This window comes from Bombus huntii, chromosome 13 (assembly GCF_024542735.1).
Source record: "Bombus huntii isolate Logan2020A chromosome 13, iyBomHunt1.1, whole genome shotgun sequence".
NCBI lineage: Eukaryota > Metazoa > Arthropoda > Insecta > Hymenoptera > Apidae > Bombus > Bombus huntii.
Window position 1 is genome coordinate 4,921,499 of NC_066250.1, and position 18,969 is coordinate 4,940,467.

An 18,969-nucleotide genomic window follows, 5' to 3' on the forward strand; every position below is an offset into this window, starting at 1 on the left:
GTTATGATTATGATTATGAGTATGATCATATTGGTAGGGTTTGAAACTAATCCGAAAATGTACATAGAAGCTGCAACATAGTTGTAATAATGCGAGCATATGCAGGTCCAAAACGCAGAAGTTTCATCATACTCGTCGATGAATGTTATTTGTCGTTTCCCGATATTCTACGTTTTTACTGATTTTTAATTCCTCTGTTAATAATTGTCAAAATTTTGACGTAAAATACTTACGCGACGTAATTACATCCTTCGAGGAAAATGTAAAATACGAAACGACATTATTTACAAAACTCACGAACCTCATAATTTTTTACTGAATCCCTGTATGTTTGTAGCAAATATCTTGCAACTTCTATTTACATTTTTACAATGGTTTCAAATATGACAAATACAATCGTGACACTCGCGTGTCATTGCAGTGGAAGTGAAATTTCAAAATGTTTCATACAACATATAGAGTGTGTACATAAAAGTTTGCTACGCTAAATGTTCAAATACTTTCGTGAGCCACCGTACGAGTTACAAGCGACCGATTCCGTACTTCGTTCAGTTCACGGATATTCGCGCAGACATCAACAGCTTCTTTGGTTATTTGAAGAGCAGAAAACTGAAGCTTGAGTCGTCCAAGTGTTGGAGCTGTTAACTTGCAGTTATAGCTATATATTTAGTAACACGTACGTCAGAATGAAATACGTTTGATGGATGATGCAGTTCGTGACGTGTTTCGTCCCCTGGAACCGAGTGTCGCGATCTCGAAGCGATAGTTTCGCATTCTGCCAGCTTATCTTCTAATCATGCTGGTATTCATTGATAACCATACGTACGTCCTATTCTCGTGATATATCGCGTTACATTTTCTCACTATTATATCAGTCCAAGTGTTAGTTACCATTCTATCGTGGGATCCATGGCAATTAGTCACAACGTGGTATAAATCTGACGTGTAATCAGCCGTGTATCCATGGTGTACAGAGTAGTGAAAACGGATGCATATCTGCTGTGTTATATATCAATCTGTAGCACGCTATTTGATATGTCAGTTCTTTATCATATCCCTCATAAATTGTGTAAAGTGGCGAGTAAACAAGAACCATGTATCGTCGGAAGCAATTTTATTCCGGAGGAAATAGACCTTTTCCTTTCAATTATCGATTTCCTTTTTCTTTTTTTTTTTTTTTTTTGATCATCCGCTAAAATTCGCCGTTACGTTCCAATTCGAGATCAAGCGATTAATTCGCGTGTTTTTAGCAGTAACAGAATGAAAGAGTCGAGCTACGAGTGCCGAATGCGTGCAACAAGGAATTTCTAATTTCCTGTTAATTGGATACTCGTTCGTTGCATCTCCTATTTTAATTTATAGAAGCATTTATTTTCCATTTGAATTATTTTTATCTAACACGCGTTTCTCCGAGACACGTTCTTTTTCGATCAGCTCTTGGCCACGATAAACATTCCTCTTTTGATATATACGTGGTAAATATGTATGACAGAGAAGTTACCGCAAACAGTAATCGTAAAATTTTAAGACCACTTCTAACCTACATTTTTCTGCTTTCCTCGTGCAAACTTTGAACAGCGCCGATGTTTCAGTCGCCATCGAATTTTCGAACGTTCTGGTTCATCGTGTTTTCGGGCCAGAGAAAATGTTTCAACCAGCTCGTAACGTTCAAACACCTTAAACGCTACATCTCGGTGGTTCGGCAGTTTCCACGACGTTTTTTTTTTTGTACCGTTCGCTTTAAAATCTCGAGATGATTCTCGAGCTACCGCGTTTAGTGAACGCCAAACGCTAAAACGTATTGGAATAACATCCGTGTTTCCAGTCAAGTAGACTACAGACCGATATAGATCCACTGACTATCCGAGCTGTAGGATATTTAAAGTAACAAACGGGTTATATTTAAACCCTTTACGGCATACCTCGGCACTTTCCGTATCGTGCATAATGCGGTCACATTAGTTTCTTACGTAATATTTCGCGTGTTCTCGCGTTGACATTCGTGAATTTCGAATTCGATGTTACTTAATGGTCCATAAAGTTCATCGTTATTAGGGAAGCTCGAATGGAAATCACTTAACCGCTTTGTAACCGCGAACGAGATATCGCACGATGAAATATTATTCATGTAGCGTCAAGGATGAAATATCTCACGTGTCTGTTTTTTCAATATTTATAGGTAAAATCAAGTGAGCCTTTTTTTCCTACACGTATAACACGCCCTTCATTCAACGTTGCACATTTATTCATATTTCGTGAACAAATATTTTTATCAAAATATCGAAAATATTTTCCGTGACAGAGAATCAGGTTCATAAAAAAAAAATTCAGAATATCGTTCTCCTACCATAGTGTGATAAATACCATAGTTGTGCAAAGCTGCCACCTATCCGTCCAAGACGTTGATTCATCGATTTCTAATTTACAACTTAATAAAATTTTTAATCATTTTTCATCGTTACACGAACGACGCTATATCGCGAGATATCTGGCGCGTGATTGCAAACAGGTTAATCAGATTCGAAGAAGCGGTATCAGGTCCAAATTGTCGTTGTTAAATTATTAAAACCTCGATTAATCTATCTACGTTGCAAACGATAGCTTCGCTTGTTCGATAATTTGTTTGGAACAAGCCTTGTATCGTTTTTTAAACCATCCAATACTAAGTTTTTCAATGTCGACAACGAACATGTATGATACCTTGATCGTAGCGAGCCTCTTACACGTGGATCGATTTTTACCTTCTCCTCGGAACTACATTTTCGTCGAGTAAGCTGTAAATTCGTGGTATGAGCATGCGTGCATCTTGATGTGGTGCAACAGAGTTCGAGGGAGGTCTTAAATATAAAGGAAAGCTGAGCGCCTTCGTGGAAATTTCTCGCTAGGGGCTGGGGGCGGGGGGTGGTGCGTGTAAACGAGTAACGAGAGGATTTCACATGATTCTGAGACGAGAACGTTCAATCTGTTAGTGCAATAAATAAAGATGCATTTTTCTTCTTCTTTTTTTATTCTCTACGCTTGTTACGTATTTTCTGAAGGAATGACAACAAAGTATACGAATAAGAAGATTCGATAAGAAAGATACTTGGGAAACTGAGGTGACAAGAAACGATAAATACAATTTTAAGAAAAAACAAGCAACAGAGACGCGTGAAAGATACGAGTAATAACAACGAACAGACAGTATAGAGATTTGCAGGCGGGATACGACATTTCTCTGTTTCGTTGTTCTGTTATATGCTTATCTAAACTGAGGACATGTTGACAGGGAAATAAATAATACGAGTTATCACAAAGAAATGCAGTTTATTTACCACACCAACAAACTGACGCAAGTCTATTCACTAGGAAAAAGAGTACAAAAAGTTTCAATGATATGAAAATGATCACGGGTTAACGGGAATGGCTTGTCACGCGTTAGGCTATGGTTACAGTGGATGCGTAGTCGGACGAATTGACGTTCCGACGAATTCGACACGTTAAATATGTATCAAATATATATACACAGATTTTTATGGATATGTGCGTCGCAGTCGTTAGATGTTTCGTTCGTGAGAAAGCCAGTTCGTTGGAATACGTAACCACTGTAATCGTAATAGTCTTACGCGTCACATTTCGTCTCGCGACGTGCCATTAGCGCGGCCGTGTTCTCAATGGGAACGATTTCAAAAGCGTTTATTTCAGCGTGGACTTAAGCTGCACTGTAGGAGGACGGTTTCTTTAACTGCGCTGAACTACGCTTAGTTTTGCCGACTAGAGCGGTGTTTCTTAAATTTTCTTCCGCGTCTACGAAGCTACGTTTATTGAGCAATGCGGGGATTAATAGTCGCGGGTGATCAACGTAGGAACAAAAAGTTACACTTACGATCGTACGTACGATTATCACAATATATAAAATGCAAGTTTTTTTACCATACAATAAATACTCGATTGAGGTCTAATCGGTTATATTATGCATACTCTGTTCGTTCGTTTTTTGTTTCGAATGTCTGTGATCCGACGTGAATGAATGGTCGATGATATCGATTGAAAGACGTTAGAAGACGCCAGATCCCGGGCAGCAGTTTCGCGAAAAGAGGCGACAAATAGCCAGCGCTCGAGTTCAGACGAAACACAGGTAAACGAATGGTTCGCCGAGCAAGAGTCCGAGGAATTCCATTCTTTCTACGTTCGACACCTTCCTTTGCGATCTCTGTTTCTCTTTTACGGTTTAAAACAAACGTTCCACGAGGCCGGCGTTCCTTCCTGCCGCGAAGGAAACACGAAGAACGAGAGGGAATCGAAGCGAACGAACGCAAGGATAAAAATAACGAACGAAGAAACTGCTGCGTCGTATCTTGCAATCGAGACAGTCTCGTCTGTATCCGTGAGAGTAGTCTTTGCAGTCTTTTACTACTAACACCGACGAACAACGACAAAAAGAAGGCGTGAACGTAAATACGGTGAGAAATGGGCAAAGAGGTGTATAGTAGACAGGTTACAGGAACAGATTGATTAGAACGCTGTAACACAGTACGGACACACAGAAAACGGTGGTTACCATTTGCATCGGTATAGTGATATCGACACCAGGCGTGTCCTCGTGCTCGTTGCAAGTCTCGGTCTCTTTGGATTGGGTAGCGTTCGCGACTAATGCACCGTTCTCAATGTTAGATCTCGCTACGAGGTCGGTCGTTTGGGAACGAATCGTGCTCGTCTCGTCCATGCTTCCGCCCTCGATATTTTTCCCCGTAGACGAGTTGTTCACCTTGTTTAGAATCACCCAACCGTTCTCGTCGACGTTGTCGGCCACGATCGAATCTTTGCCACTTTCAGATTTTTTCTCGTTCACCGTGGTCGACGTCGGTGTTGACGCGTCATCGTCATTCATTCTCTCATCCTCGATACTCGCTACATTCTTCGACGCCTCTGTCGTATCGGTCTCAGTTCGGATCGTAGAATTTTCCACGGGTGAAGTGGCTCTGTCAGATTCAGTCTCGGATTCGTCCGACACTAGCCAACCGTTCTTGCCAATGCTACTTTGTCTATACGCTCGACTTCTCGATAAACTTTCAGACGATTCGGATACGTTTAACGCGTTCTCGTTTTCAGTCCTTTCGTTATCCTCCTTGTCGATCGTATCGCTATCCAGAACGTTACTTTTCTCGTCGTTCGAGGATGATTCATTATCGGTGTTTTCGTTGTTTATGCCCGAGTCATTGCGATCGATCGACTTGAAACCTTTCGTGATTCTCCGAGGTTTTTCTGCCTGCAGATCCTGATCAGTAATCACCCATCCGTTGTCGTCGAACAATTCCTCGATACTTTTGTCATCGAGTATCGAGGAGCTTCGCCGCTTCGTGCTTCTATCGTCGTATCGTTCCAGAACGGTGTAACTATTTTCGGAATGAGAGTTGGACGGTACGCTTAATACGGTAGTCTGGTCGTCGGTCTCCGAACTGTTCGATTCATCCTCACTGTTGGTATCGTTCAGGTGTTGGATATCCGAGGCTCGACCTTGCTCCGGGTTTTCAGTCTTTTTATTCATTATGTTACTATTCTCGTCTCTGGATTCTTTGTCTTCTTCCTCGTCTCTTTCAGAGTCGCTGTCAGTGGCGCTCTCGGTGCCGCTCTCGGATTCGCTCTCCGAACTCGATTCCACGTTGTTGGATTTATCGCTCGATCCATTCGCGTATTTCCTTCCGTCACCGTTGATGGCCGTCTCTCGCGAGGTTTCCAGGGATCCATTGGAACTCGCAGTCTTATCTGGCTGGTATCCATTATCTCGAATTGTAGCTGGTTGAGCGAGCGACGCTCGTCGGTCGGTCCAAGCGGATAACGAAGAGTTCACGTCGTTCCCCGAACGACCTTCCATTAACGCGTCTTCGTTGACCTCGCTGCGGTTCTCTACTCGACTATCGTTACCGTTACCTTCGAGACTTTTGAATCTAGTGGCGGAGGAGGAGGAGGATGAGGTGATCGTTTCGTCGGTGTCCGTACTATCGTCCGGTATATAGGTTCGTTTGTTCGACTGCGGTTTAACCATCGATCCGTCTGCACCGACAATATCGTAATCCGCGTTCTTAGCCGCGATTTCGTAATCCTCGACACGATCGGTGTTTGACGGTTCATCGTGTTCGTCACTAAACGTCCTAAAACGATTACGGTCGTGGGGGTTATTGGAATTAGAACTGGCCTGATGATTCTGACCGTGATCTACGTGTGCTACGAACCTGCTGGTGTAGCCGGCCGGCGTTGTCGCGGCGCCGCCCGTCGGCGTCGTGGTCGTCGTAGTTGTCGGGCTCGTCACCGAATGCGCGGGACTTCCTCTCGGCGACGAATACCTGAGACACGAGTTGACATCGCTCGATATTCTAGTTCAATTTTCCTTTAACGCTTGTCACCGCGCGTTTCCCCGAATTATCAGTACGTTTCGTCAATCTGCTTGTACCGATCTCTAACCGACTTTACGATGGTATTCTCTACGTGTACATCATCGTTTAAACATCGCTAGCAATTTCTGACCGATTCTCGAAGCTTTACGGCTCGAGAGTTCGTCGCGGGATATCGTCCGAAAGATTACTGTTAAACAGTTCGAAGTTACGATCGATTCTCCTATCGACGTCGTTTGCTACGATAAAACTTTTGGTACACCGTTCGTCCACGCTATTTATTGATTTTTCACTCTTTCAAATTAAGTCGCATCACCGTCGTTATTTATTAAGATAGAGAAACAAGTCGAAAGATATAAATTGATCCCCGGATACACGCGGTGAACCCCTCGTTTGCATTGCTTTTTGCAAAATTTGATCCCGCGATGGACGCAAAAAATCACCCTGTTAGAGCTTCTCGTTTAATTTACGAGATCGTTTAATTTAAATAGAGATTCGTACTCGTAGATTCGATTAACTATATCATAAACTGTTTCATTATCATTCTTCCTCTATAACGTAGGCGTTGGAAATATATTTTTCGTTCAGTAGAATCTTAATTATCGGAGCATCGACCAACGAAACAACGAACAAATTGGAACGTCTGAGAATGGTCCCTTGAATAACAAAAGCAAACACGAAGTAAATCGCTACATTTTTATTCGAAACTTTCTGCTCTCGTTTGATGTTAACGTTTGTAAAAATAGTTGAAAATAAACGAGTTTCTCCTATACGAAAATAGCGTTATTCGTTTGCTTAAACAACGTGAGATTAGTTTGAATAATCAAGGTTCTACTGCGCCTTCAAACACGATCTTCGAATTTTTAATTCCAAAGAATAATTACAAATTGAATTTATGTCTATCTTTCTCTATTTATATGCTCGCCACGTACGTATACACGTCGATCGATGGATTCTCGCACGATGTTACTTGTTAATAGAAACAAGAAACCCTCGAATTAGAATTTTCGGCAGAAAATATACTTGCCTGGTCGTAGGAGAGTCTTCCTTGCTACCTCGTCTAGCTTCTGCGCTTCGAGCGAGCAGAGGCCCGATATCTGTCCTCGCCATCGCGGATTCGCTTCTCTGACGATCCTGTGCAGTGGTCGAGGGTGTTGTCGAGGTCGTCGTGCCCGACGGATGTGCATCGGTTTCCGATTCCTCCTCGGTCTCGGATTCCGTCTCCTCCGAGGAACTACTAGTTTCCTCGTCGTCCTCCTCCTCTTCCTCCTTCTTCTTTATGGCCGTTTCCTCTCGCGCCGCTGGGGGTGGTTGCGTGGGTGGCGGCGGGGCTGCACGGTTACCTACAGAGATATGTGAAAATCCGGTACACGTTCAAATAAATATCAAACGGTCTTCCGCGTTTCGCTTTCCAGGCGAAATTACGTTTTCGAGAAACGTCGTTTGGATCGGACGTGGATTCGTTAATGGCGCCCGTGGTATAATCATAATGACCTTAAGATTTGGGTCGTTAAACGTTCATCTGTGAAATAACCGGTTCTAGGATATTTCACGGTAATCCTTACGTCGATATCGGAAATTTTCGACGTTGCCCGATGATGATGGCCGTTGATCGACGACGATGAAGTTATCACGATGAATTTCTGATATTATCAAATTTGCGAGTGAGCATTACATTTATAATTAATTAAACCCAAGTATATGAAAGTTCGTATCTCCTAGCAGCGCTTTCATACGAAAATGGAACGCGTAGCACCTGATAAAATCGACGTTTCGTTGAGAGATAAGGATATGCTCAAATACCTTTTGCAAATATCTTTGCATACGCTCAAGAATATAAAATATAATATTGCTCTTCTATCTCTATCGAATTTTAAAATTGTTTCCTCGTAACCAGATTGTCAGTTTAATTTATCTCGCTCGTCCCCTGTAGCGTTCAAATATACACGATCTACTTGAAGTCGGAAATCACTTGCCGGGAAGATAAATAATTTTAAACGAGAACACACAGAAAGGTATTGACATGAGAGTTAGAAGAAGGATCGATGTCCAATTTAGACGCGTTTCGCGTTGATTCGCGTAACGGTATGGCCGTTAAAGTAGAAACTTACCTGCGCCTAAAAAACGGCTCTGAAAGGATCGCGAAGTGGGAGAGGCGTTGGCGGTGTCTTTGGCAGTCGGTGGTGTGCCGCTGTGAGGCGACGAGATCGTAGATGTTGCGTTCGACGTCGGTGCTCTCGACAAGTATTTCTGCTTCATTTCCTCGGCGGTGAATGGTGCACCCGTGCTGCGGATTCCTGATCCTCCTGAGCTCTCGGAGCCCGTGCTCGAGTCTGATGAAGCGCTTCTCGTCGCAGGAGTGTGGGTATCCGTGGAAGTTCTCCTACGAGCAACGATATTTCAATTAACGACTTCCTGTAGTCAGTAAACTCGATAGAGTAGCGAGCATTCGTACGTAATTTGTACCGATGACATTAGTTTACATCGCAGCTCTCTTTGTTCGATCTCGTATAACGCAATCATCCGCCTACGATTCATCCATTCTGTGGTTGCGTGTATTCCAAAATCCTATTCCAGATCACGGTATAAACTGCTGCATAAACGATCAACAGCGGATCATAGGTGCGGAATTGTTCAATTCGGGATTCTATTGACCGACAATGCCGCCATTCATTTTCAATCATTTTCTCATCTCTTCCTACGTTCGTTAATTCAAAATTACTTTCGCTATGTCGATAGGAATCTCTTTTATTTTAGAAGCATTTTCAAGAATATATTACGCTGACCTTTCGTTCGTCAGTTTAAACTGCGAGGCATGCTGGGCAAGCAAAGTATAATTCAAGAGTTAAAAAAGACCAATATTTGAGAAAAAACGAAAATCAAGAAAGGAGACTCTAATTTGCTACTTGAACCTTCAGAAATGAACGCTATCAAATTACGTTCTAAATATCGAAATTATTTATCGTCGTTTTAAATAGTTCTTCAGTTATCACATTTCGTACAAAGTAAAGTGATAAGAAGAATAATGGTTTCCGGAATAAAAGTGTCTCATTAATACTGTCACACACACACACACATAATTCACCAATTACAGGGTAATACTACGTTATGAGATTGAGTAGAAGCCGCCTCTGGAACTTGGAATATTCCATCGAACCGATTGGTTTCTATCGGGTGGGCATAAATCAGCCTGTCCGACTAGATACGCGCCTCTACTACTGGAACGCGCGCAGACCGAGATCCTGGTGACTTAATGTTATGGGCGAATTCGATCGAGTTGTATATTTTACTATCAATCACAGGTATCTGAATTGTCTCAGCGAGCTTATTGTATTAACAAATCGGACAGGTGCAGGGATTACTTTAGCCAAAACGAAGCATAATTTTAAATACGAACCTCGCGGGCATCGGTCTTCGTGCAGGTTCTTCCGGTTCTCGTTCAGACTGTTCCCTTGGAGGTGGATGAACAGGTGTAGGTGTGGATACTGGTTGTCGTTCTTCCAGCGTTTCAGTCGCAGGTGTGGCCGCCGTTTTGTTCTGTTTTTTAATCCTAGAAATCTCGTCATCCTCGCTGGTTTGTCTCGCCATCGCTGTCGGCACTTTTCTGACTTGGACCTACGCGATAAAAAGAATATATTTAACGAGTACATTACGATAACTTGGTGGAAATTTCCTGCTAAATGGCTTAACATCTTTTCTCATATTCCATTGTTTTAACAAATTTTTTAAACATTCCATTATTCCTTTCTCCTGTTTTCCTGTATGAGCCAAGTCTGAGGATAAATTACTCGTTGGTGATTAGGTGCTTACGGACAAGTCGAGATCTTTTCACGTTGACCGTGTGATTCGTCACACGCGTGGACGATGCATTAAAATGCTAACCTTGATTGATGTGTGGTAATGGGACAAAGAGAGAGGATTTGTCGCATAGTGGACACGAGAGAAACAGATTAACCTTTTTTTCTTGATGAGCAAAATATATTCGTGTATTCATATGTTTCATTTGTATTATAATAGAATTTCGTACAAAAATATACAACGGCCAACTACAAACTAAATTTATTCACTCGTGTCTCGTATTATTTACATATTTATGAATCGAGATCAAGTATACATTTCATATTGCGGCACGCTTCTGTTTTCCGGCGTGAAATATTCAATTACTTTAAATTCAAGATTTATACCCTTTTCGTGTCCATAGAGACAGCGATACGTTTTCCTGCGAGTCGTGTGTATCGGCACTATACACATATAGATCGAACGATCAAAAATTTAGTTCCCGTTGAATCGCATCCAAGCGATATAACGCGGGATTTCGAAGCTACTTTCGCCGAGCTTGCCCATCGAACCGTCTCTTACGATCCATTCGCGTATATCGCCTGTCATAATATGGGAATCCGTGTGAAAATTCTCTACTGTGGCGTCACTGTCCAAACTAAATACGATCGTACGAATTGGACGAACTGAGAAATTCAATCGAGTCAACGATTTAATTTAGAAATGGTTTTCACATGTATCGTAACGATAGTTTTCGTTGTTCGAGAAGACGAAGATCTCGACTATTGATCAGGCAGATATATGCTTTACGTTGTCGTGGTCGAATCGAATTGATCGTTCGAAATATACGATCTCAGTGGTATAATTGTAAACACGATAATTTCATTTGGCGCCGGCTGTTGTTTTCTTTAGTCGAGAAAGCTACGGGAACGTTGAGAATATTACGAGAGGTGGGAGTCGACCAGGAAATCGATAACCACCGTTAAAACTGCACAAACTGAACGGCATCGGCTAAACAGAGGTTCGCTTTTTCGAATTAAATTCAACGATTCGCGTGCGATATACTGTAGTTACAAGCTAAATTCCCTGCATAGTTTTTCTTTCTATCGAAAACAAGCGAGACAAAAAAGCTACTGAGTATTTTATTGAAGTAACTCGTGGAAGAGTTTCGTAGCGTTGAAATAACCGTGGTCGGAATTAAAGGGGTGAAATTGCTATTCATTAACCTGAGGTTTTGGTGGTTGAGGTTGTTGAGCAGGATGTGACACCGGTTCCTCCTTCTTTCTTTTTCCGGCTCTCTCGTATTCTTGAAGCTTCTTCATAATACGCGGCGAGTCTGTGAGTCGAAAAATCCCGGAAAGTGGCCCGCGTGCCGCGTCTTCTGTGTCCAGGACACGTTCACGAAGTCCCGAGGGCTCCTGTGGCGTCGACGTAAACCTCACGGTCGACCTCGAGTCGCCATCCGAATCGTCCCCGTCCCGGTGTCGCATAAATCGACTTCTGTATCTCGATTTGTTCCTCGGCACTTCGTATTCTGGTGCATCGTACCTGTCGCAACAATAATTCTATTATTTCCTCGTCGGTGTTTGCGAATATTAGATTTCAAAAATTCTAGGCGAATGATATTACAAATTTCGATTTTCACGTCTTGGATTAATTTTATAAATTAGGGCCAAGAGAATGGAAGATTTTTTCGTTGGTATTTTCGAACGTTTGATCTGGAAGATTCTAGGCGGACGATATTACAAATTTTAATTCGAATTTCTCGAATTAATTCTACAAATTTGGAGCAAGACAGTGGAAGAAAATGCTAGACAGTTAATACTACAAACGTAATACGATATATGGAATTAATTTCGTTAGCTAAACTTCACTGAATTCCTTCGAATATTAAAGTTGAAAGATTCTACATGGACGATATTGAAAATTTGATTTCCAATGTTTGAAATGAATTCCACGAATTAGGGACAAGACGATGGAAGAAGATGGAGATATCCCAATACTATTCGGCCTGTCATGAACAATTCCGCTGGAACGTCCACTCTAATCGAACTAAGATCATCTGACAATAAAGCGTCTCTGCATTGTGATCGGCCATCGTCTGTCCTAGCAATTTCGAGTGACACGTGTCGCAGATACGTCGCACAACTAACGAATAGCAATTTTGTAAGTGCACGCTTTAACGATCCCATCGAAATCGAAGCGGCGAAAAAAAAAAGAAGCACAAGGATGGACGTAAAAACAGGAGGATGAGATTAAAATTTAACGCGACTCTGTTCCTCTTTCCGCTATAATTCATCTTTCGTTTCACTAGTTGCAGGGACAACGATATTCACTTTTAACGATTAATTTCTTCGAATGGAATTCGAGGCACGGATGAAAACGCTACATTTCCTTGCTCGCGATTTTCTGGAACTGGGTTATCTGCTTTTCAAGGCAGTGCACAGTAATAGATTCATCGGGTTTATCCAAGTGTTGCTTAATTATCGCTTCGCAGACACAGGGATGGCTTCGTATAATGAGAGAAGATCAGCAAGGAGAACGATCGTGTACGGTGTTGATAATTGATCTCGTTCAAATGTGCTGCGCCTTGCTCATGTGGCGCAATCTCTTGCACGTTCGAAACGCGAGATATTAATTTCTATTTATGAAGGCTTTTGGACGGGAAATTAAACAATATCGAACTTGAAATTCGACTTTAGCAAATTTTATTCAACGTTTATTTAAATAGATTCGTTCGTTTCGGAGCTCTCTCGCGTAATCGAATTGATGTTATTAATAGAGTTTCACAAGTTACAAATCGCAAGTTATAAATAACGAGCCTGGTGATAAAACAAATGAAGTTATACAGTACACGATGATAAAATTGTTTTTACAATTTCACAAATTACCGTTCGTTATTCTGTTCGATGTAAAATTCTAAAATTAGAAAAGAACAGTTTATGGCCAATAACTCGTAACTTTTGTCGATTCATCGTATCATTAGTTGATAAATTATCGTGTAAGAGGACCCTAATATGAAATATTTCTGTTCCGCGAGCAACTGATATGTCTATTGTCAGTTAGAAACGCGTTTTCTCGAAACGTTTGTACAATTTTGCCTTGATGGGAACGTTGACAACCGATAAAAGTAATTTCCAGTTACTCTCACGCTACTGTGAAATACAACATCGAATATCAAATATTCAACTACTATTATTCAAGTCTCTGTATTGAAATTGCAACTTTAAATCGTCGATGCTTGTAGACTGCGTAAAGTCCCTTCGAGCGCGAGTAAAATTCAGTCGTTCTCCGAGCTAGCTGGTAAAACAAATAAATGCCGACTAGTCGCTGTAATAAATTTCGGTGCACGAACCAGGCTGACGAATTTGCATGCTACAGCTTCATATAACTACCCTCGATTATCAGTCAGAAAACTACCGAATTAGCGACAATAGACATGCAACGAGAACGTCGTTAATTGCAGTTTCTTGCAGCCGTATCGAGGACACGGTACGCTATAGCGTTCGTAGGTTGCACGTTTCCGTTAATTAATTGTTATTTGCACATTTAGCATAGAAAACTTTTACGTACATATACTACATGTTATATAAAACATTTTGATATTTAATTGTCACTGACTGTAGTCAGACACGACTGTCGTGATTATATCGACAAAGTTTGAAACCGACTTGAATACCTGTGAAAGTTACAAGATGTCCACTGCAATTGTATGTTTATTAAAAAAATTAGTCAGAGATGGTCCCGCTAAATATCGAGTCTTATCACTACGGTGGATAACTGGACTGTTAACATATTTTTCTCATGTTGGCGAATTATAGTCTTGCGCTAAATATCTTGTAACTTCTATATACATTTTCAAATTTATTTCCAACTTCACCGATGTGATCCCATCTGTCAGATACCGTCGCGGTGCTAACAAAATTTCAAAATGCTGCGTATAACACAAATAATGTATTCGTAAAAGTCTCCTACTCACCTTCGCGAGTTTCTATATATCAAGAGGACTTTTTATTTACATCTTGACTAGGTGGGTTATTAGACCGGCCGGTGTGCGTATTACACGAAACGACCGGTAATTAAACTCGACCATGCCTATTTCGGCTTCGAGGAAGTTGTTGCCCGGCCCACGCCAGGAAAAAGATACAGCCAGTGGAGCCTCGTGTATTTATAACATTTGCTAGAATAGATATGTGGGACATCCTGAAAAATGTATGCCCACCACGGATGCCGTTTGGCAATACTCCAAAGTAATCTGCGTCCACGGTCAAACACGTTTTTACCGGTCAGCTAGTTACCAACGAAATGTCTCTTTTTCTCTTGCCGTCGTCATTTTCTCGGAGAGATACGTCCTTTCGTCGGACTGGCAGACACAGTTTCTCCATTCAAAGATACTTCTTTGCTGCACAGTGTGCCGCATTGTTCCCTTCGAAACACTCGAGGATCGTTGTAAAATCATTTGCCACGCATTCCCAAGTCAAGTTTCCCCTGTCTTGACGAGATAAACGTTACCACTTCGGTTGCAAAACGTATCGCCAACTACTTTATAAACAGTAGACCCGACTCGTATTCTAACGCGCGAAGCAACCATAACCTGCGCAATACATTTCCCCTTGATCTCTAAGAATATTCGCACAAATTCTATCTATCTCCCTCGGTTTATTTCTTCTGTGTTTTTTTTTCTAGCCCGAGCATCGTGACAGGAAAAAGAAGAATAAGGATAAGAGATACGCCGGCGAAAAAAGCATCACTTTTCTCGCCGGTGTATGGTTCTCTATTTAGAAAAATCGAACGCCATTATGCAAAGAAGGTGAACCGTTTTATGGCCGGCCTATTAGTTAGCAGATAGTCGAATTTTTTGCCACGGAAAGACGAACGAACGATAAATAAACGTTGGAGGAAAAAGTAGAAGGGATAATTACTCGTATTCGGGCACGTATCGATTTCTCGCCAGTCGCTCTTCCTCCTGCTGCCGGTATTGCGAAGCCAGACGATGGTCGCTTTTGCTTCTCATGAGACCCGGTGATCCTCCGGGAGGTGCTAGACTGCTCGAGCTACCCAGCAATCCTCCGCTTCCGGTTTCTGGCTTGATATTCAGTTCGCCGTAACCGGCTACATGGAGGACCAGTTGGTTCGGATCGTGCGCCATTACAAAACGCACTCGCCGACTGTAATCCCCGGCTTCGTACTCGAAGTTCCTGCAACCAGGATCGTAAATTAGTCCGGGCTGTAACGAAATTTTTGCCTTTCTTGCCGAGTTACATTATTACGAGTCAGCTACAGGTTCCCGGGATTTAGTAAAAAGTTTCGTTTAACGAGGGCAACTTTCAGGAATTCTTTTCGACTTGGCGTGAGCACCGATCCGCTGCCAAGCAAATTTTTGTTAGACGGTTAGTTAATTCTCGCGGAAGTTGAATATTTGTTCCTGGGGAAAGACAAATAGGATTTTTATATCTCAGGGACATAGTACGTTTTAGGGAGTGGCTTTTGTATTTTCAAATCTCTTATCCCTTTCGAGGAAGTTGATAATATGGTTAAATTTGGAGAAATGATAAAACATAAATTTAGCTTAACTCCTTTGCGTTTTTGAAATATTTTCTACGTCCCTTGACACGTTTTAATTAAAACGATAAATCTGACTCCTTTCGAAATAGGTTTATCGTAGCGTCGTGGTTAAATTTAGAAAATTAATGAAATACGAATTTAGTTTAATTCTGCTGCGTTTATTCCAAGTATTTTCCATCGCAATCCGTTTTCTGACTTTCCGTTTTCAATAAATTTCCGATATTCCGGGAAAATACGAGAAGACTACCCTCGACGCGCACGATTTCTCCTTTCAATTCTATGCTTCTTCTTTTCTTATATTATTAAAGGCAAGAATAAAATTGGAACAGAGAAATCCGAAGACTATAACACGGTTAAATTAATTATTAAGTTAGAAAGTAATTATTTACGCCATCTTTTCGCTATAAATAAACTTGTTTGTTCAACTATTTCGTTACCTGAGAAGTTAACAGAATTAACGAAAAGTGTTAAAGTTCTGAGAGTGTCTCGAACTTTCCCAGCCTTTGCATTTTATACGAAAAAGCTGATCTCTTGTTTGTGCCCTTGTTCGGCTCATACTTATCACGGTATCAAGGAGAGCTTTTAAATATTTCGCGGAGTTTCTTACGCGCGTCTCTCGTCCCTCCTATTCGGTAATCTTTTCTCCGCGAGAATAATAACCGCAACGGGCGAAAACAGGGAACACTGTTTGAAACTAAAAGGTGGTTAGTATGCTGCCGTGTCGCGTACGAAGTGGAAGGGTAAGCAGAATTTCGACAAGTTCGGAAGATGAAAGGTTCCATTTACATTATGCGCCGCGGAAGATCGAGTGTAAAAGTTATCTGGAGCCGTTGTGCATCTTGTTTCAGGTGCATGTCCATGTTTCGCCGTGGAAAAAGTTTCATGGAATATCGGAGAAGCAATTTGGAGGCGTACAAACGTGCCACGTGCTTTCCATAAAATTACAACGCAACTTTCATTATTTTTCGACCGCGGTGTCTGACTAGTGCAGGAATATTCTCCTTGGAGAATAATACTCTCGAAAGAAACCAGCTGATTAAATTGGATGATTAATTACGTTCTATCGGTGATCCGCGTCGTGATATTTCATTGTTTACAGTAAATTTGTAAATTGTCTTGTAAAAACGAACACGTTAAAAACGCGGATCACGCAAGGAAATATCTGAATCACATTTTTCGTTCTTCGTACGCGAACGCGCTTTTTTACCAAATGTTGTTGTCGAGTTCTCTTGAAATATATTTACGTCGAAAATATCGATTTCATATTTTAGATATTAGGCTCGCCGTTATTTCTTTTTTTCACGAAACTTGACACGTTTGTCATCTACTGCTAGACGACAATACGTTTGAATCGAATGCAAATGGTTCCTCTTTTTGACTACGTCATATTGAAATACGTGTATCCTTTTGCTCGTGATATTTTCATATTTCCCCCTGTAATCTTCAAATGGAACGAATTTTGTTACGCAGTGAAACGTTAAAAGGTTATTTTTAATGTATAGAGTCTTCAAAGAGTTCAGCTACTTTCTACGTTGCATTTCACTTCATATTCTCTACGTTAGCTTCCTCTACTCGCTACATCCACCGGCAAACTAATAAATACTTGGCCATTCACGATCTCGCAGCTGGCGAGTTAAAAAATTGCCGTATATCGCGTGAAAATGTCAAACACGCGCGCTGCAGATTAAACACTGAATGAAGAAAAATTAAGAGGTGGGAACGCAGATAAAAAAAAAAAAAAGAAAAAGAGGATGATTTATCATTTCATTGTCTGAATTATGTTTCACGGACCGCGTATGTAACCATGGGTTTTATTTCGTGAAAATTTATGGCAGAGGAACGCGTGTACGTGGCTGCAGGCATCGTGCGTCAAACGTACCAGTTATCTACAAAACGCACGGCTCGGCGTAAAATTTGTTGCTTCTTAATTGAACGTTGAGCGAAATGATAGAGCGCGAACTTTTCGCGATGGAAGAAAACGAGAAACGTGGTAGTCGTAATTTAAGGGATCGTGGCCTGGTTTGACGATAAACTTGACGCTCGATAAAGCACGAAAAACGAAATACGCGTCTAGCAGATTGCCTTTTCGTGGATCAAATTTAAGGTACTTTATATTTCAAGGGGATCGTTATTCTCCGCAGAGTCCACAATGAATTTTCATGGGATCCAGGTCGTTTCTAGATTCTAACAACGCTTATAAACGATAGGAAACGAATTCCAAAGATCCTGGTCCTGTAAAATCCAAAATACTCCCGTCGTTCGATTCCCTTTAATGTCACTTCCATCGTGTCACTTCTACACCGATGAAATACAATTAAAACGCAACCGTGACGCGATTCGAACTAAATTCGTGTTTCGTTAGTTCTCTGTACTTAATTATATTGCATTCCAGTCCCGTTGGTTGCGAGTACCCTTAAAGGAAACTCCGCTTCTTTGATTCAACGAATTTTAATCTGAATTTCCGTGAGGCGTACTACGTGTTCCATAAATCCGGCGCATGCTTTTACAACTAAACAGACATTGCGAGGAATTTCCTTTTCGTAATACAAGCCATAAGGGCTTCCATCTGGTTCAAGGGTGGCTCGTTAAGGAAATACGAGAGATTAAATATCTTCGGTTTAGGGAGGAGGCCAAAGGAATCGAAATTTCCGCAAGAAAATATGAAGATCGATATTAGCAGGAAGGAAACTAGTGGCTGATTCTACGATATTTTCTAATTGTATGGGTCTCGAGAGAGGTCTGTGGCAAAAGAGAAAGAAAAAGAGAAGAAAGGAAATTAGATTAAAGGCGATGAGACGAACCTGATGAATTCCACCGTACGCAGGAAAAGCTCTTTTGTATCGAGGAGTTCGGAATCGTCCCATGGCACGTTTTCATTGATGTGAGCCTCCGCCAAATCGCAGTTGCTCTGGATATTCGCGATTTCCAATTCCAGATTCTCTTTGAGCTGAATCAAGCCTCTGAGCTCTGTGCCCAGGTATCGATCGACCTCGTTACGCAGATGTTCCGTGCGGTCTTTCAAAGCCTTGCTCAGCCTCCGATAAATCTCGTCCACCTCTTCCGCGACCGAGGCACAGTTTGTTTGTAGTCCCAATGTGTTTTTCTCTACCAAAGCCAGCGCGTCCTGCAACCTGTGCAGCCCCCTGCGTATCTGTAAACAGAATTTTTATCGAATCGATGGAATCGTCGGAAAAAGACAAAATCTTGCGCTCTCAATTTCTAGAAATTATTTCCTTCTCCAGAGATTTTCGGATAT

At 41.5% G+C, this 18,969-nt stretch overlaps 2 protein-coding genes across 9 annotated transcripts in view; one reads left to right on the forward strand and one right to left on the reverse strand.

Moving 5' to 3' along the window:
* Positions 1-18,969, reverse strand: part of LOC126872244 (RING finger protein nhl-1) — a 61,619-nt gene that overhangs the window by 8,931 nt on the left and 33,719 nt on the right. For 4 of the 8 annotated variants that reach the window (XM_050631940.1, XM_050631942.1, XM_050631941.1 and 1 more), the window contains 8 exons: positions 18,515-18,864; positions 15,071-15,346; positions 11,375-11,696; positions 9,769-9,986; positions 8,483-8,754; positions 7,399-7,714; positions 6,213-6,323; positions 4,541-6,131 (listed from right to left, as the gene is read on the reverse strand). In XM_050631940.1, the coding sequence (XP_050487897.1) occupies positions 4,541-6,131; positions 6,213-6,323; positions 7,399-7,714; positions 8,483-8,754; positions 9,769-9,986; positions 11,375-11,696; positions 15,071-15,346; positions 18,515-18,864 (3,456 nt within the window). Of the gene's footprint in view, positions 1-1,159; positions 6,132-6,212; positions 6,324-7,398; positions 7,715-8,482; positions 8,755-9,768; positions 9,987-11,374; positions 11,697-15,070; positions 15,347-18,514; positions 18,865-18,969 lie in introns of those variants that run through there. The other 4 variants (XM_050631946.1, XM_050631947.1, XM_050631944.1 and 1 more) reach the window with 3 other exon arrangements.
* The window catches only part of LOC126872253 (cilia- and flagella-associated protein 251-like), an 88,835-nt gene that overhangs the window by 5,016 nt on the left and 64,850 nt on the right, over positions 1-18,969 (forward strand). The window lies entirely within an intron of this gene.